At 45.6% G+C, this 20168-nt stretch overlaps 1 protein-coding gene across 1 annotated transcript in view; it reads left to right on the forward strand.

Annotated features, from left to right (window-relative positions):
- The window catches only part of LOC144507517 (protein piccolo-like), a 351797-nt gene that overhangs the window by 141952 nt on the left and 189677 nt on the right, over nucleotides 1–20168 (forward strand). Inside the window, exon 11 of the mRNA XM_078234644.1 lies at nucleotides 5719–5766. Within this exon, the coding sequence (XP_078090770.1) occupies nucleotides 5719–5766 (48 nt within the window). The remainder of the gene's footprint in view (nucleotides 1–5718; nucleotides 5767–20168) is intronic.

A 20168-nucleotide genomic window follows, 5' to 3' on the forward strand; every position in this document is an offset into this window, starting at 1 on the left:
TGCTTCCGGAGCAGGACAGAGCCTGGGGACGTCAGCCACGACGGTAGTGAGGTCCCCGAGGAGGACTTTCTGGGGAAAACAAACATTCTTTCGTGAGGGATAGCATTGGTAGCTGTGCAAAGGAGCTATAGTGCATCAGGGAGGACCTCTTGCCAGCGGGTGACTGGAAGACCTTTAGATCTCAGAGCTAGTAAAACGGCCTTCCAGACTGTCGTGTTCTCCCTCTCTACCTGTCCGTTCCCCTTGGGGTTGTAGCTGGTGGTCCTACTCGAGGCTATGCCTTTGGAGAGCAGGTACTGTCGCAGCTCATCACTCATAAAGGAGGATCCCCGGTCGCTATGGATATAGCTAGGGAAACTGAACAGGGTGAAGAGGCTGTGCAGGGCCCTGACGACCGTGGCCCAGGCCATATCCGGGCAGGGAATAGCGAAGGGGAAACGTGAATATTCGTCAATGATGTTGAGGAAGTATATGTTGCGGTCAGAAGAGGGGAGGGGGCCTTTGAAGTCGACGCTTAGGCGTTCGAAAGGGCGGGTGGCCTTTATGAGGTGTGCTCTGTCTGCCCGATAGAAGTGCGGCTTGCACTCTGCGCAGTCATGGCAGTATCTGGTTATAGACCTGACTTCCTCAATGGAGTAGGGCAGGTTACGGGCTTTAAAAAACCTGGTGACCCGGGTGGCAGAGGTCGTTGTGGAGAGTCTGCAATTGGTCTATTTGTGCGCTGGCACATATTCCCCAGGATAGGGCATCTGGGGGCTCATTGAGCTTCCCGGGCCGGTATTGGTGAAGCATTGAACCAATATTTCTCTTCGGTGTTCACGCAAGGGGACATGAATATAGCTGAGGAGGACACTGGGTTGCAAGGGAGTAGAATAGACAGTATTACAGTTGATAAGGAGGATGTGCAGGATATTCTGGAGGGTCTGAAAATAGATAAATCCCCTGGTCCGGATGGGATTTATCCAAGGATTCTCTGGGAGGCAAGAGAAGTGATTGCAGAGCCTCTGGCTCTGATCTTCAGGTCGTCGTTGGCCTCTGGTATAGTACCAGAAGATTGGAGGTTAGCGAATGTTGTCCCATTGTTTAAGAAGGGGAACAGAGACTTCCCCGGGAATTATAGACCGGTGAGTCTCACTTCTGTTGTCGGCAAGATGTTGGAAAAAATTATAAGGGATAGGATTTATAGTTATTTGGAGAGTAATGAATTGATAGGTGATAGTCAGCATGGTTTTGTGGCAGGTAGGTCGTGCCTTACTAACCTTATTGAGTTTTTTGAGAAAGTGACCAAGGAGGTGGATGGGGGCAAGGCAGTGGACGTGGTATATATGGATTTTAGTAAGGCGTTTGATAAGGTTCACCATGGTAGGCTTCTGCAGAAAATGCAGATGTATGGGATTGGGGGTGATCTAGGAAATTGGATCAGGAATTGGCTAGCGGATAGGAAACAGAGGGTGGTGGTTGATAGTAAATATTCATCATGGAGTGCGGTTACAAGTGGTGTACCTCAGGGATCTGTTTTGGGGCCACTGCTGTTTGTAATATTTATTAATGATCTGGATGAGGGTATAGTTGGGTGGATTAGCAAATTTGCTGATGACACCAAAGTCGGTGGTGTGGTAGACAGTGAGGAAGGGTGTCGTAGTTTGCAGGAAGACTTAGACAGGTTGCAAAGTTGGGCCGAGAGGTGGCGGATGGAGTTTAATGCGGAGAAGTGTGAGGTAATTCACTTTGGTAGGAATAACAGATGTGTTGAGTATAGGGCTAACGGGAGGACTTTGAATAGTGTGGAGGAGCAGAGGGATCTAGGTGTATGTGTGCATAGATCCCTGAAAGTTGGGAATCAAGTAGATAAGGTTGTTAAGAAGGCATATGGTGTCTTGGCGTTTATTGGTAGGGGGATTGAATTTAGGAGTCGTAGCGTTATGTTGCAACTGTACACAACTCTGGTGCGGCCGCACTTGGAGTACTGTGTGCAGTTCTGGTCCCCACATTACAGGAAGGATGTGGAGGCTTTGGAGAGGGTGCAGAGGAGGTTTACCAGGATGTTGCCTGGTATGGAGGGGAGATCCTATGAGGAGAGGCTGAGGGATTTGGGATTGTTTTCGCTGGAAAGGCGGCGGCTAAGAGGGGATCTTATTGAAACATATAAGATGATTAGAGGTTTAGATAGGGTGGATAGTGATAGCCTTTTTCCTCTGATGGAGAAATCCAGCACGAGGGGGCATGGCTTTAAATTGAGGGGGGGTAGTTATAGAACCGATGTCAGGGGTAGGTTCTTTACCCAGAGGGTGGTGAGGGATTGGAATGCCCTGCCAGCATCAGTAGTAAATGCGCCTAGTTTGGGGGCGTTTAAGAGATCCGTAGATAGGTTCATGGACGAAAAGAAATTGGTTTAGGTTGGAGGGTCACAGTTTTTTTTTTAACTGGTCGGTGCAACATCGTGGGCCGAAGGGCCTGTTCTGCGCTGTAATGTTCTATGTTCTATGTTCTATGTATAAGGTGTCGTAATTGTAGGTGGAAAGCTCGATTCTCCACCTCAATATTTTATCATTTTTGATCTTGCCCCGCTGCGTGTTATTAAACATGAATGCAACTGACTGTAACATATACTTCCTCAACGTCATTAACGAATATTCACGTTTCCCCTTCGCTATTTGTCACACACACACAGGCAATAAGCTAACAGTGGTTTACCACACAACCAATTTACTTTGCATCCTTGAGGACCCAACCACAGCATGGCATCTGACAGTCAATGTCCCAATTCCTGCGCAGCACAAGCTTGGGCGAAAAGTGACAAGTAACATTTGTGCAATAATCATCTCCAAGAAGAGAGAATCTAACCATCTTTCCCTGACATTCTATGGCATTACCATTGGGTTATCATTGACCAGAAACTGAAAGGGACTAGCCATATGGAAGAACAAGTCAGCGGTTGGGAATCCTGTGGCAAGTAACTCACCTCCTGACTCCCCAAAACCTGTCCACCTTCTACAAGGCACAAGTCAGGAATGTGATGGAATACTCTTCACTCGCCCGGATGAGCACTGCTTCAACAACATTCAAGAAGGTCAACACCATCCAGAACAAATCAGCCCGTTTGATTGGCACCACATCCTCCATCTTAAAAATTCAGCCCTTCCACCAATGACACGCAGCGGCAGCAGTGCACACCATCTACAAATGTACTGCAGGAATTCACCCAGGTTCCTTAGACAAACAAAACCTTCCAAATCCATGCCCACTAACACCTAGAAAGAGAAGACCTGTAGATACCTGGCAGCACCACCACCAGCAAGTTTCCCACCAAGTCATTCACCGTTCTGACTTGGAAATATTATTGGAAATATATCACCATTCCTTCATTGTCGCTGGGTCCAAGTCCTGGAACTCCCTCCCTAACAGCACTGTAGGTGCACTTATACCACATGAACTGCAGCAGTTCAAGAAGGCAGCTCACCACCACCTTCTCAAGAGCAATCATATTGGGCAATAAATGCTTTCCTGGTTAGTGATGCCCACTTTCCACAAAAAAAAATGGAAAAAAAGCAAGAACCATGCAACATCCGAGCACTCTTAACCACGAGCAAGCCTATAATCTTCTTAAAACTTCATGCACAATCCACCTGCCTGTCACAGGCAAGAGAAAACAAAATATATTCCACTTCCTTGGAAGCTGCCCAGTAGGACGTGTGTTTCAAGGTGGATTTCAGGTGATTTAATGTCCTATCGATTTCTTTCATAATAACATAAAACTGGGCAAATATTTATCAAATGAGTCATTTAGTCTTTTCTCTCTGAACTCTCAAGTTCATGCGTTTCACTTTGCTGAATTGTCCTTTTATTTTGGCAAAGCATAACATTTATGCAGAAATCTAGTTCAAGAATCGTAACAGTTTTTTCTAGGCTGTAAACAGTTAAGAAAGGAGAGAGTGTGTCGGAAAGAAAAATTGAAGAAAATTGAGAGAAAATAGCAGAGGGAAGCGCAGGCAATACCTCTGAGATTGCATTGAAAGTTGATGCTTTTCTTCAGCTTTCATATTATTAATGCTATTTCCCAGGAACCCTGTTTAGTGTCAGGACACCTGATCAAAATGGGACTGATAAGAGGTGACAGAAGATTAGTCGTGAACAACTAACTATAGAAATATGGGATGCAAGAAAGAAAATGAAAGTAAAGAGCAGATACAATGAACAGCAAATGAATCGGGCACCCGGACTTGCACAACTCCTCCTTGAGGCTTTTCCCTGTCTGGACGATGCTCTGTAAATACAAAGCGGAGAGTCTATTCAGAGTGTCCATCTCACTGAAAAGGCTTCAGATTAATCCACATCCAATAACTTGCTCACATTTTGACAGCTGAAACAATCTATAACATTTACAATTAATAACATTCTGAGACAATCAACAATATTCGAAATGAAACAATTCACAACATTCTGAAAAAAAGTCAATTCACAGAAATGTAATGGTTCGACTATCACGACATTGCAGCCTCACCCCCCCACACCACTCCCCCCCACCCCACTCCCCCCCCTAACGCCCATGCCCGAAGGTCAACTTGCTCACATGAACCTATTGTGACCTTAAAACCTTGTCCAGGATAAATTTCAGATTATTAAATGAATTTAGTCAGTTTATCAATGACAATCTGGATCTGAAATGAAATTTCCCTCTTTTGAAAGGCTCGAGCAAGGTTAGAGCAAGGTTATCTCAGGGTCGAATAAAACTATAGGTGTATTGTTGGAGAAAGAAGTCCTGTTAACTTTACCAATATCAGCACTTAAGAGTCCTAACTTGAGAATGCTAAGATATTGTTATTTATAAGTGGACTTGTGGGGATACAAATACAACTTTTTTAGTTTTATTTATGAATATATATTGTAAGAACAAATTCTAGATTTGATTATAAAAATGAAGTTTATATCATAGCATAAATGGTAATGAAAAAATGACAAATCTACTTAAGGTAACATAATATTTTGGAATTCATCTTAATAACCAATTTTGATATGCAAAAAACATTTAATAAATAAGATTATACTTACAATCCTGTATAATTTCTTAATAGTTTGAAGTGTCTTTATCTCAAACCCTTCAGGGAATTCTAATGTAAAACTCTATCCCAATGTCCTAATGTGAGTGATGTTTGTCTCTCTAAGCTGTGCTAGCTTTTTAAGAAAAGTCAGCTGTTAGCAGTCAAGCTTGTACTGTCCATTGCATTGCTGTAAAAACATTCTGAAGAAATCTTTATCAATTTTTCTAACTGTGAATCATTAAGGATTATTTTTGCTGTCTTGCTTTTCTAGCAGGTGTTTGGCTGGTTTACTGCCCACCAACAGTAAGGCAATCCAAGGTCCAGTTATGAGTTCCCAAGCTTTCTAGCTTTTTGGCAATGATTCAGATGCTGCATGGTATATTTTAATTCCTTAATCCAATTAACACCTCATTTTTTCATAAATGTTTCATTTGTTTTACATAGCAAATTTAACAAATCCTCTAAAAAATTCCAAGATTTTAATCAGGATCCACGCCTTTGTCAAAAACAAGTCAGTTCTTCCTTGAACTGTTCTGTGTACCATGTCTCAGTGAATTGCATTCCTTAGTAGTTAAGATATAGACTAACACAAATGTTACCACCACTGATCTTCAGTGGCAGAAGTCAAATATCTAATCAAGTGAAAAAGCCATTTCCTCTTGTTTTTGTTGTGTTACAGCCTCCTGAAACAGCAAGCAAATCTCATCCAATTACTGGTGAAATTCAGGTAAAGTTCACTTTTCATTTTATGCCATATTGGAGTTTATGCTTCATTTTTCTAACAGTACCAAGTATCAAATGTGATTACTAAATTGAGTTTCTAAAGCTGTTCACTAAAACCTATCTACTGTCCAGTTTTAGATTTAAATTACATGAAATCACATGGTAAAAGCATATTTCATAAATAGGGCGGCACAGAGGCACAGCAGTTAGCACTGCTGCCTCACAGTGCCACGGACCCGGGGCCGCACAATGGCACAGTGGTTAGCACTGCTGCCTCACAGCGCCAGGGACCCGGGGCGGCACGGTGGCACAGCGGTTAGTGCTGCTGCCTCACAGCACCAGGGACCCGGGGCGGCACGGTGGCACAGCGGTTAGTGCTGCTGCCTCACAGCGTCAGGGACCCGGGGCGGCACAGTGGTTAGCACTGCTGCCTCACAGTGCCAGGGACCCGGGTTCAATTCCCGGCTTGGGTCACTGTCTGTGTGGAGTCTGCACATTCTTCCCATGTCTGCGTGGGTTTCCTCCAGGTGCTCCAGTTTCCTCCCACACTCTGAAAGACGTGCTGGTTAGGGCGGCTTGGACAAGTTCGGCCGGAGGGCCTGTTTCCATGCTGCAATCTCTATGACTCTATGACTCCCTGATACTAATGGGACTTGATAGTTTGAGTTGTAAGGAGAGGCTGGATAGACTGGGACTTTTTTCTCTGGAGCATAGAAGGCTGAGGGGTGATCTTATAGAGGTCTATAAAATAATGAGGGGCAGAGATCAGTTGGATAGTCAACATCTTTTCCCAAAGGTAGGGGCGTCGAAAACTAGAGGACATAGGTTAAGGGGAGAGATACAAAAGGTTTCAGAGGGGAAATTCTTTCACACAGAGGGTGAGTGTCTGGAAGAAGCTGCCAGAGGTAGTAGTAGAGGCGGGTACAATTTTATCTTTTAAAAAGCATTTAAACAGTGACATGGGTAGGATGGGTATAGAGGGATATGGGCCAAATGCGCATAGTTGGGACAAGCTTAGTAGTTCAAAAAAAGAGGCAGCATGGACAAGTTGGGCCGAAGGGCCTGTTTCCATGTTGTAAACCTTTATGACTCTAAGTAAAGGATTACATAAGGATATGAGAGAGAAAAAAATCTGGGCTCAAAATTTGATGAAATAGAATCATTGTGAGTTGAAACTAGAAACAGCAAGAATCATAAAATTCTGGTAAGTGTTATTTATGAGCCCCAGAACAGTCGGTCATTGTTCCACTGGAGCAAGCAGAGAGGGAGCGATTCGTGTCAGGAGTGCTGAGGGTAAAAGAGATTGATTTTTTTTTACCTTACTTTTTACCAGAGTTTTTTTTTCAGTTTAACAGGAAACTGGAAGTAGGCCGCGGAGAGGCCTGGGAAGGTTTTTTGCCTAATAAATTTGAACGGGGAGGAAACCCGAGACTCTACACGTGTAAAGTCTCCCACCCTCCCCCCTCCTCTAACATAAAAAAAAAGACTTGGAGTGAGAGCAAGTAACCTTTTTTTTTCTCTCTCTTTCGTCTCTTAGTTCGGGAAGTAGCAGGGATGTCAGTGCAGGCAGTGCAATGTTCCCCCTGTGGGATGTTTGAGGTGAGGGACACCAGTGTCCCGGCTGAGTACACCTGCAGGAAGTGCACCCAATTCCAGCTCCTTGAAGACCGTGTTAGGGATCTGGAGCTGGAACTGGATGAACTCAGGATCATTCGGGAGGCAGAGGCAGCTATAGATAGAAGCTACAGGGAGGTAGCTACTCCGAGAAATGATACGTGGGTGATGGCTAGAAGGGGTAAGAAGCAGTCAGAGCAGCGATCCCCTGGATCCCCTGTTCCTCTGTACAACAAGTATTCCGTTTTGGATACTGTTGCGGGGGGGGACTTAACAGGGGTAAGCCATGGGGTACAGGTCTCTGGCACAGAGTCTGTCGTTGTTGCTGAGAAGGGAAGGGGGGAGACGAGTAGAGCATTAGTTTTTGGGGACTCCATAGTTAGGGGGATAGATAGGAGATTCTGTGGGAACGAGAGGGACTCGTGGCTGGTGTGTTGCCTCCCAGGTGCCAGGGTCTGTTTTGTCTCCGATCATGTTTTCGGGATCCTTAAGGGGGAGGGGGATCAGCCGCAAGTCGTGGTTCACATAGGCACCCAAGACATAGGTAGGAAAAGGGATGGGGATGTCAGGCAGAAATTCAGGGAGTTAGGGTGGAAGCTTAGAGCTAGAACAAACAGAGTTGTTATCTCTGGTTTGTTACCCGTGCCTCGTGATCGTGAGGAGAGGAATAGGGAGAGAGAGCAGTTGAACACGTGGCTACAGGGATGGTGCAGGAAGGAGGGATTCAGAATCCTGGATAATTGGGGCTCATTCTGGGGTAGGTGGGACCTCGACAAACGGGATGGTCTACACCTGAACCAGAGTGGTACCAATATCCTGGGGGGGAAAATTTGCTAATGCTCTTCGAGAGGGTTTAAACTAATTCAGCAGGAGGATGGGAACCTGAATTGTAGCTCCAGTGTACAGGAGGTTGAGAGCAGCGAGGTCATGGATAAGGTTACAACGTCGCAGGAGTGTACTGGCAGGCAGGAAGGTGGTTTGAAGTGTGTACACTTCAACGCCAGGAGCATCCGGAATAAGGTGGGTGAACTTGCAGCATGGGTTGGTACCTGGACTTCGATGTTGTGGCCATCTCGGAGACATGGATAGAGCAGGGACAGGAATGGTTGTTGCAGGTTCCGGGGTTTAAATGTTTTAGTAAGAGCAGGGAACGTGGTAAACGAGGTGGAGGTGTGGCATTGTTAGTCAAGGACAGTATTACGGTGGCAGAAAGGACGTTTGATGAGGACTCGTCTACTGAGGTAGTTTGGGCTGAGGTTAGAAACAGGAAAGGAGAGGTCACCCTGTTGGGAGTTTTCTATCGGCCTCTGAAATGTCCCAGAGATATAGAGGAAAGGATACAAAGATGATTCTGAATAGGAGCGAAAGTAATAGGGTAGTTGTACTGGGGGAATTTAACTTTACGAACATTGACTGGAAAAGCTGTAGTTCGAGTACTTTAGATGGGTCTGTTTTTGTCCAATGTGTGCAGGAGGGTTTCCTGAACAGTATGTAGATAGGCCAACAAGCAAGGCCGGGGATGTCGTCTATATGGACTTTAGTAAAGCGTTTGACAAAGTCCCTCATGATAGGTTGGTGCAAAAAGTTGGATCTCATGGGATAAAGGGGGAGGTGGCTAGATGGGTGGAGAACTGGCTTGGTCACAGAAGGTGGTAGTGGAAGGGTCTTTTTCCGGCTGGAGGCCTGTGACTAGTGGTGTTCCACAGGGCTCTGTATTGGACCCTCTGCTGTTTGTGATTTATATAAACGATCTGGAAGAAGGTGTAACTGGGTGATCAGTAAGTTTGCGGACGACACAAAAATGGCTGGACTTGCAGATAGTGAAGAACATTGTCAGAGGCTACAGAAGGATATAGATAGGCTGGAAATTTGGGTTCCCTACGGTAAGCTGTTGCAGAAAATACAGACGCATGGGATTGACGGTGATTTAGCGATTTGGATCAGGAATTGGCTAGCTGTAAGAAGACAGAGGGTGGTGGTTGATGGGAAATGTTCATCCTGGAGTTCAGTTACTAGTAGTGTACCGCAAGGATCTGTTTTGGGGCCACTGCTGTTTGTCATTTTTATAAATGACCTGGATGAGGGCGTAGAAGGATGGGTGAGCAAATTTGCGGATGACACAAAAGTCGATGGAGTTGTGGACAGTGCGGAAGGTTGTTGCAGGTTACAGAGGGACATAGATAAGCTGCAGAGCTGGGCTGAGAGGTGAGTGGGAATTCTGTTCACAAACAGGGCTTATAAGAACATAAGGACATAAGAACATAAGAAATAGGAGCAGGAGTAGGCCATCTAGCCCCTCGAGCCTGCCCCGCCATTCAATAAGATCATGGCTGATCTGACGTGGATCAGTACCACTTACCCGCCTGATCCCCATAACCCTTAATTCCCTTACCGATCAGGAATCCATCCATCCGCGCTTTAAACATATTCAGCGAGGTAGCCTCCACCACCTCAGTGGGCAGAGAATTCCAGAGATTCACCACCCTCTGGGAGAAGAAGTTCCTCCTCAACTCTGTCTTAAACCGACCCCCCTTTATTTTGAGGCTGTGTCCTCTAGTTTTAACTTCCTTACTAAGTGGAAAGAATCTCTCCGCCTCCACCCTATCCAGCCCCCGCATTACCTTATAGGTCTCCATAAGATCCCCCCTCATCCTTCTAAACTCCAACGAGTACAAACCCAATCTCCTCAGCCTCTCCTCATAATCCAAACCCCTCATCTCCGGTATCAACCTGGTGAACCTTCTCTGCACTCCCTCCAGTGCCAATATATCCTTCCTCATATAAGGGGACCAATACTGCACACAGTATTCCAGCTGCGGCCTCACCAATGCCCTGTACAGGTGCATCAAGACATCCCTGCTTTTATATTCTATCCCCCTCGCGATATAGGCCAACATCCCATTTGCCTTCTTGATCACCTGTTGTACCTGCAGACTGGGCTTTTGCGTCTCATGCACAAGGACCCCCAGGTCCCTTTGCACGGTAGCATGTTTTAATTTGTTTCCATTGAGATAGTAATCCCATTTGTTATTATTTCCTCCAAAGTGTATAACCTCGCATTTATCAACGTTATACTCCATTTGCCATATCCTCGCCCACTCACTCAGCCTGTCCAAATCTCTCTGCAGATCTTCTCCGTCCTCCACACGATTCACTTTTCCACTTATCTTTGTGTCGTCTGCAAACTTCGTTACCCTACACTCCGTCCCCTCCTCCAGATCATCTATATAAATGGTAAACAGTTGCGGCCCGAGTACCGATCCCTGCGGCACGCCACTAGTTACCTTCCTCCAACCGGAAAAACACCCATTTATTCCGACTCTTTGCTTCCTGTCGGATAGCCAGTCCCCAATCCACTTTAACACACTACCCCCAACTCCGTGTGCCCTATTATTGAAAGGGTGCAGAGAAGATTTACAAGGATGTTGCCTGGATTGGGTGGCATGCCTTATGAGGATAGGTTGAGGGAGCTCAGTCTTTTCTCCTTGGAGAGACGAAGGATGAGAGGTGACCTGATAGAGGTGTATAAGATGTTGAGAGGTATAGATCGGGTGGATTCTCAGAGGCTTTTTCCCAGGGCTGAAATGGCTGCTACGAGAGGACACAGGTTTAAGGTGCAGGGGAGTAGGTACAGAGGAGATGTCAGGGGTAAGTTTTTCACTCAGAGGGTGGTGGGTGAGTGGAATCGGCTGCCGTCAATGGTGGTAGAGGCAAACTCAATAGGGTTTTTTAAGAGACTTCTGGATGAGTACATGGGACTTAATACGATTGAGGGTTATAGGTAAGCCTATATATAAGCCTAGGTAGGTAGGGACATGACCAGCGCAACTTGTGAGCCGAAGGGCCTGTTTGTGCTGTAGTTTTTCTATGTTCTATGTTCTAATGCAACTGGATGATCTTCGGCCCATTTTTCATCCACTTGAATGTGTAAAGGTCTCCATTTCCTCATTAAGACATCATTTTTCATGTAATAACACTCCGTTATACAATCAGAATCTTTCCTGTCCTTGCCATGTATTACAGTGGCTAAGCTAAATCTTTATTTATAAAGTTCATCAGAAAAGTATCTCTTTGTTCCGTACTTTTAATCCAGTACTTTTAACTGTCTCATTAAACCCTCTGGCTGGTGGTAAGCTCACAACAGGACAGGGTCGTGTTTCTCAATATTTTGTACAAATTTCACACCGAGCTGTGATTTTCTCAATAAAATCTTCATATTTTTTCTCAAGCACTCCAATGAATCACGGTAAAACCTTCAGCCCCGGATGTGAAATCTGTCCAGGCAAATTCTGAATGATTTTTTTTTCCACCAGATTCTTCACTCCCAGAAGTTAACACGATTTCTTGAATTCTTTGATGATAAATTTCTGGCTTTGGGCAGTAATGGCCTGACCCTGAAAAATGTAAATCCACAGTCTTCTCAAACATTCTCGCTCTGTCATTCTTCATATCCAGTGTTATTTGTGCCTTCTTCATCGAATACCTGCAAAACAGCAGAGGTATGTTACTAGAAATCATCTGTACTGATGAAAAGGCTGATCCCAGCTATCCTGCCAGGACGGACTTCTCTTTTGGAAGTTAGTGTCCTGTCATCTCCAAACCTGAAGCACATGAAGCTTTCATACCTCTTGACCTTCTGCCGATGTCCCTCATCAAGAAACCCCAGGTAGCAGTGAAGCCAGTCCACCCTGCACACTGTGGGAAGTGCAACCGCTATCTAAAACTGCAGAGTTGAATGAATCAGCCATCAAAATACTGCGGATGCTGGAATCTGAAACAAAAACAAAAAATGCTGGAAAATCTGAGCAGGTCTAACAAACTGGGTTGCAAGGGAGTAGAATAGACAGTATTACAGTTGATAAGGAGGATGTGCAGGATATTCTGGAGGGTCTGAAAATAGATAAATCCCCTGGTCCGGATGGGATTTATCCAAGGATTCTCTGGGAGGCAAGAGAAGTGATTGCAGAGCCTCTGGCTCTGATCTTCAGGTCGTCGTTGGCCTCTGGTATAGTACCAGAAGATTGGAGGTTAGCGAATGTTGTCCCATTGTTTAAGAAGGGGAACAGAGACTTCCCCGGGAATTATAGACCGGTGAGTCTCACTTCTGTTGTCGGCAAGATGTTGGAAAAAATTATAAGGGATAGGATTTATAGTTATTTGGAGAGTAATGAATTGATAGGTGATAGTCAGCATGGTTTTGTGGCAGGTAGGTCGTGCCTTACTAACCTTATTGAGTTTTTTGAGAAAGTGACCAAGGAGGTGGATGGGGGCAAGGCAGTGGACGTGGTATATATGGATTTTAGTAAGGCGTTTGATAAGGTTCACCATGGTAGGCTTCTGCAGAAAATGCAGATGTATGGGATTGGGGGTGATCTAGGAAATTGGATCAGGAATTGGCTAGCGGATAGGAAACAGAGGGTGGTGGTTGATAGTAAATATTCATCATGGAGTGCGGTTACAAGTGGTGTACCTCAGGGATCTGTTTTGGGGCCACTGCTGTTTGTAATATTTATTAATGATCTGGATGAGGGTATAGTTGGGTGGATTAGCAAATTTGCTGATGACACCAAAGTCGGTGGTGTGGTAGACAGTGAGGAAGGGTGTCGTAGTTTGCAGGAAGACTTAGACAGGTTGCAAAGTTGGGCCGAGAGGTGGCGGATGGAGTTTAATGCGGAGAAGTGTGAGGTAATTCACTTTGGTAGGAATAACAGATGTGTTGAGTATAGGGCTAACGGGAGGACTTTGAATAGTGTGGAGGAGCAGAGGGATCTAGGTGTATGTGTGCATAGATCCCTGAAAGTTGGGAATCAAGTAGATAAGGTTGTTAAGAAGGCATATGGTGTCTTGGCGTTTATTGGTAGGGGGATTGAATTTAGGAGTCGTAGCGTTATGTTGCAACTGTACACAACTCTGGTGCGGCCGCACTTGGAGTACTGTGTGCAGTTCTGGTCCCCACATTACAGGAAGGATGTGGAGGCTTTGGAGAGGGTGCAGAGGAGGTTTACCAGGATGTTGCCTGGTATGGAGGGGAGATCCTATGAGGAGAGGCTGAGGGATTTGGGATTGTTTTCGCTGGAAAGGCGGCGGCTAAGAGGGGATCTTATTGAAACATATAAGATGATTAGAGGTTTAGATAGGGTGGATAGTGATAGCCTTTTTCCTCTGATGGAGAAATCCAGCACGAGGGGGCATGGCTTTAAATTGAGGGGGGGTAGTTATAGAACCGATGTCAGGGGTAGGTTCTTTACCCAGAGGGTGGTGAGGGATTGGAATGCCCTACCAGCATCAGTAGTAAATGCGCCTAGTTTGGGGGCGTTTAAGAGATCCGTAGATAGGTTCATGGACGAAAAGAAATTGGTTTAGGTTGGAGGGTCACAGTTTTTTTTTTTAACTGGTCGGTGCAACATCGTGGGCCGAAGGGCCTGTTCTGCGCTGTAATGTTCTATGTTCTATGTTCTACCTCTGTGGAGAGAGAACAGAGCTAATGTTTTGAGTCTGGATGAATTTCCAGCATTTTCTGTTTTTGGATCACAAAACAGTTGACTGGATTCAAACTCCATGACCAAAACAGTTCCTTCATGGTAGCTGCTGCCTCCATCCCCCCCGCATGCCCCCCCCCCCCCCACCACCACCCCCCCTCTCCCCCCCCCCCCCCCCCCCCCCCCCCGCCCCCCCACTCCCCCTCTGCCCAATCATGTTCAACCTCAGAATTCTCGGCTTCATGAGTCATTTCTTCTTGCTATGAACAATGCATTGCATATACCTGGAATCACACCAATAACATCGATTAACCATTCCCCATGCATTTCTCAAGTTTGAGCACCTGCGCTCACCATCCCAGACCCACTTTTTGTCTCAACCCTCCAATTGGCTAACAGTACAGTCATCTTCAGATCACCTATCAATGGCCTGGCCTTTGTACTTGAATCTGCATCGAATATTTTGTTGACCTCAAAACTCGTCGCCAGTGAACCTTTTGCTTTACAGACTTGTCTGTTTTTAATAGGAATGTAACTGGAAATGATTGCCTTCCCAGAGATGTTTTTAGAGCAGGAGCACATGGACTGCAATGATCCAAGAAGGCAGCTCACCACCACCTTCTCAAGGGCGACTAGGGATGGGCAATAAATGCTGGCCAGCGACGCCCATGTCCCACGAATGAATAAAATAAAGCCATTTGGTCGAAAAGAGATTCTTTATTTTGGAGCTGGACCCCTGAACTAAAAGTCTATTGACATGAGAAATACCTGAAAAATGAAGTAACTTCAATATCAATACCCACTCCAGGATGTCAAGTTCAAACCTTTTTAGTCTCTTGCACCATCTGTCAAAGTCGACAGCATATTCCTTCATGGACTGATTATCTGTTTTCTTAAACCTGTCAAAGGCTGACCAGGCTTCCTATGTTTCTAATAATTCATCTTTTATTTAGAATTGAGAGTTACAATTGATTGAGGGTTACAAGTTAGCAAGGAATGAGCTGAAAAAGGGGCTTAGGAGAGCTAGGAGGGGACACGAGAAGTCCTTGGCGGGTCGGATCAAGGAAAACCCCAAGGCTTTTTACTCTTATGTGAGGAATAAAAGAATGACCAGGGTGAGGTTAGGGCCGGTCAAGGATAGTAGTGGGAACTTGTGTATGGAGTCAGTAGAGATAGGCGAGGTGATGAATGAATACTTTTCTTCAGTGTTCACCAAGGAGAGGGGCCATGTTTTTGAGGAACAGAAGGTGTTACAGGCTCATAGGCTGGAGGAAATAGATGTTCGGAGGGAGGATGTCCTGGCAGTTTTGAATAAACTGAAGGTCGATAAGTCCCCTGGGCCTGATGAAATGTATCCTAGGATTCTTTGGGAGGCAAGGGATGAGATTGCAGAGCCTTTGGCTTTGATCTTTGGGTCCTCGCTGTCCACAGGGATGGTGCCAGAGGACTGGAGAATGGCGAATGTTGTTCCTCTGTTTAAGAAAGGGAATAGAAATGACCCTGGTAATTATAGACCGGTTAGTCTTACTTCGGTGGTTGGTAAATTGATGGAAAAGGTCCTTAGAGATGGGATTTACGACCATTTAGAAAGATGCGGATTAATCCGGGATAGTCAGCACGGATTCGTGAAGGGCAAGTCGTGCCTCACAAATTTGATTGAATTTTTTGAGGAGGTAACTAAGTGTGTTGATGAAGGTAGGGCAGTTGATGTCATATACATGGATTTTAGTAAGGCGTTTGATAAGGTCCCCCATGGTCGGCTTATGATGAAAGTGAGGAGGTGTGGGATAGAGGGAAAGTTGGCCGATTGGATAGGTAACTGGCTGTCTGATCGAAGACAGAGGGTGGTGGTGGATGGAAAATTTTCGGATTGGAGGCAGGTTGCTAGCGGAGTGCCGCAGGGATCAGTGCTTGGTCCTCTGCTCTTTGTGACTTTTATTAATGATTTAGAGGAGGGGGCTGAAGGGTGGATCAGTAAATTTGCTGATGACACCAAGATTGGTGGATGAGGTGGAGGGCTGTTGTAGGCTGCAAAGAGACATAGATAGGATGCAAAGCTGGGCTGAAAAATGGCAAATGGAGTTTAACCCTGATAAATGTGAGGTGATTCATTTTGGTAGGACTAATTTAAATGTGGATTACAGGGTCAAAGGTAGGGTTCTGAAGACTGTGGAGGAACAGAGAGATCTTGGGGTCCATATCCACAGATCTCTAAAGGTTGCCACTCAAGTGGATAGAGCTGTGAAGAAGGCCTATAGTGTGTTAGCTTTTATCAAGTTGGAGTTTAAGAGCCATGGGGTTATGCTGCAACTGTACAGGACCTTGGTGAGACCACATTTGGAATATTGTGTGCATTTCTGGTCACCTCACTATAAGAAGGATGTGGAAGCGCTGGAAAGAGTGCAGAGGAGATTTACCAGGATGCTGCCTGGTTTGGAGGGTAGGTCTTATGAGGAAAGGTTGAGGGAGCTAGGGCTGTTCTCTCTGGAGTGGAGGAGGCTGAGGGGAGACTTAATAGAGGTTTATAAAATGATGAAGGGGATAGATAGAGTGAACGTTGAAAGACTATTTCCTCGGGTGGATGGAGCTATTACAAGGGGGCATAACTACAGGGTTCGTGGTGGGAGATATAGGAAGGATATCAGAGGTAGGTTCTTTACGCAGAGAGTGGTTGGGGTGTGGAATGGACTGCCTGCAGTGATAGTGGAGTCAGACACTTTAGGAACATTTAAGCAGTTATTGGATAGGCACATGGAGCACACCAGGATGATAGGGAGTGGGATAGCTTGATCTTGGTTTCAGATAAAGCTCGGCACAACATCGTGGGCCGAAGGGCCTGTTCTGTGCTGTACTGTTCTATGTTCTATGTAATTTATCCAAAAACTGTAACAAAAGGTCCAATCCCCCTTCACTATCCAAATCATTCACATCCCACTCTTAAAGCACTTAACTCCGAATGTTACTCTTTGCTGATAATGATGAAGTTAAAGCCACACCTTGTTTCTTTCAGGGTAATGAGGGAACCGTGTTCACATCTCAACTTGAGCCATTGCCCAAATGGCTTTGCTTCCAAGAAAATTAGTGGATGACCAAAGCCAGATATTTTCTTTCTTCTTTCTGCCATTCGATAACTTAAATTTGTCAGCAGCAGATCACTGCTTTACCTTCCGAGGGTAGAGACAAAAACCTTCTATTGCAGCAACGAATTATCAAGGATTAATGTTCCTCCTCTGCTACCATGCAAAGATCAATAATAGTTTATCGTGGAGGAATAATACAGAAGCTTGTCTTTTACCTTCAAGTTTATTTTTCAAACAGTTCAGTCGAGTTACAGCCTCCCACACGCTGAACTGTTACAGCTTTCCTTAACAATTCAATTGGCTGAAAAAGGTAATTGTCAAAAGATACAAATGCTAAGACATTGACATTAAAGACAAGGTTGAGGTATTTGTAACAATCTTCAGCCAGAAGTGCCAAGTGGATGATCCATCTCAGCTTCCTCCTCCAGAGGTCCTAGCACTACAGTTTGTCAGTCTTCAGCTAATTCAATTCACTCCAGGTGATATCAAGAAACAGCTGAAGGCACTGGATACTGCAAAGGCAATGGGCCCTGATAACATTCCGGCAATAATACTGAAGACTTTTGACCCAGAATTTGTTGCGCCCCAGCCAGGCATTTCCAGTACAGCGACATAACTGGCATCCACCCAGAAATGTGGAAAATTGGCCAGGCATGTCCTGTCATCAAAAAACAGCACAAATACAACTCGGCCAATTACCGCCCCATCGCTCTACTCTCGATCATTGGTGTTGTGATCAACAGAGCTATCAAACCACGCATTCAATAGTTAATGTTAGGGCATTGGGGAGTGTTGTCGAACAGAGGGGTGCAGATACATAGTTCCTTGAAAGTGGTGTCACAGGTAGACAGGGTGATGAAGAAGGCGTTTGGCACATTTGCCTTCATCAGTCAGAGCATTGAATATGAGAATTAGGATGTTATCTTACAACTGTACAAGACATTGGTACTGCCATATTTGGAATACTGCATACAATTCTGGTCACCCTGCTATAGGAAGGATGTTATTAAACTGGAAAGGGGGAAAGAAGATTTACAATTGGGAAATGAGTTATTGCAGGTGATGGATGTGAGTGTGAGGGAACACTTTGGATCCAGTGATCATAATGCCATTAGTTTCAACCTGATCGTGAATAAGGATAGATCTGGTCCTCGGGTTGAAGTTCTGAACTGGAAAAAGGCCAAATTTGATGAAATGAGAAGGGACCAAACACATTGACGATGGAAGAGCGGTGGATGTGGTCTATATGGACTTCAGCAAGGCGTTCGATAAGGTCCCCCATGCAAGACTTCTTGAGAAAGTGAGAGGGCATGGGATCCAAGGGGCTGTTGCCTTGTGGATCCAGAACTGGCTTGCCTGCAGAAGGCAGAGAGTGGCTGTGGAGGGGTCTTTCTCTGCATGGAGGTCAGTGACCAGTGGAGTGCCCCAGGGATCTGTTCTGGGACCCTTGCTGTTTGTCATTTTCATAAATGACCTGGATGAGGAAGTGGAGGGATGGGTTGGTAAGTTTGCTGACGACACCAAGGTAGGTGGTGTTGTGGATAGTTTGGAGGGATGTCAGCAGTTGCAGCGAGACATAGATAGAATGCAAGACTGGGCGGAGAAGTGGCAGATGGACTTCAACCCGGATAAGTGTGTGGTGATCCATTTTGGCAGATCCAATGGGATGAAGCAGCAGTATAATATGAAGGGTACCATTCTTAGCAGTGTAGAGGATCAGAAGGACCTTGGGGTCCGGGTCCATAGGACTCTTAAATCGGCCTCGCAAGTGGAGGATGCGGTCAAGAAGGCGTACGGCGTACTGGCCTTCATTAATCGAGGGATTGAGTTTAGGAGTCGGGAGATAATGCTGCAGCTTTATAGGACCCTGGTTAGACCCCACTTGGAGTACTGCGCGCAGTTCTGGTCACCTCATTACAGGAAAGATGTTGAAGCCATTGAAAGGGTGCAGAGGAGATTTACAAGGATGTTGCCTGGATTGGGGGGCATGCCTTATGAGGATAGGTTGAGGGAGCTTGGTCTCTTCTCCCTGGAGAGACGAAGGATGAGAGGTGACCTGATAGAGGTTTACAAGATGTTGAGAGGTCTGGATAGGGTAGACTCCCAGAGGCTATTTCCAAGGGCTGAAATGGTTGCTACGAGAGGACACATGGTTTTGTGGCAGGTAGGTCGTGCCTTACTAACCTTATTGAGTTTTTTGAGAAAGTGACCAAGGAGGTGGATGGGGGCAAGGCAGTGGACGTGGTATATATGGATTTTAGTAAGGCGTTTGATAAGGTTCACCATGGTAGGCTTCTGCAGAAAATGCAGATGTATGGGATTGGGGGTGATCTAGGAAATTGGATCAGGAATTGGCTAGCGGATAGGAAACAGAGGGTGGTGGTTGATAGTAAATATTCATCATGGAGTGCGGTTACAAGTGGTGTACCTCAGGGATCTGTTTTGGGGCCACTGCTGTTTGTAATATTTATTAATGATCTGGATGAGGGTATAGTTGGGTGGATTAGCAAATTTGCTGATGACACCAAAGTCGGTGGTGTGGTAGACAGTGAGGAAGGGTGTCGTAGTTTGCAGGAAGACTTAGACAGGTTGCAAAGTTGGGCCGAGAGGTGGCGGATGGAGTTTAATGCGGAGAAGTGTGAGGTAATTCACTTTGGTAGGAATAACAGATGTGTTGAGTATAGGGCTAACGGGAGGACTTTGAATAGTGTGGAGGAGCAGAGGGATCTAGGTGTATGTGTGCATAGATCCCTGAAAGTTGGGAATCAAGTAGATAAGGTTGTTAAGAAGGCATATGGTGTCTTGGCGTTTATTGGTAGGGGGATTGAATTTAGGAGTCGTAGCGTTATGTTGCAACTGTACACAACTCTGGTGCGGCCGCACTTGGAGTACTGTGTGCAGTTCTGGTCCCCACATTACAGGAAGGATGTGGAGGCTTTGGAGAGGGTGCAGAGGAGGTTTACCAGGATGTTGCCTGGTATGGAGGGGAGATCCTATGAGGAGAGGCTGAGGGATTTGGGATTGTTTTCGCTGGAAAGGCGGCGGCTAAGAGGGGATCTTATTGAAACATATAAGATGATTAGAGGTTTAGATAGGGTGGATAGTGATAGCCTTTTTCCTCTGATGGAGAAATCCAGCACGAGGGGGCATGGCTTTAAATTGAGGGGGGGTAGTTATAGAACCGATGTCAGGGGTAGGTTCTTTACCCAGAGGGTGGTGAGGGATTGGAATGC

Source organism: Mustelus asterias, chromosome 19 (assembly GCF_964213995.1).
Source record: "Mustelus asterias chromosome 19, sMusAst1.hap1.1, whole genome shotgun sequence".
Taxonomy (NCBI): Eukaryota; Metazoa; Chordata; class Chondrichthyes; order Carcharhiniformes; family Triakidae; genus Mustelus; species Mustelus asterias.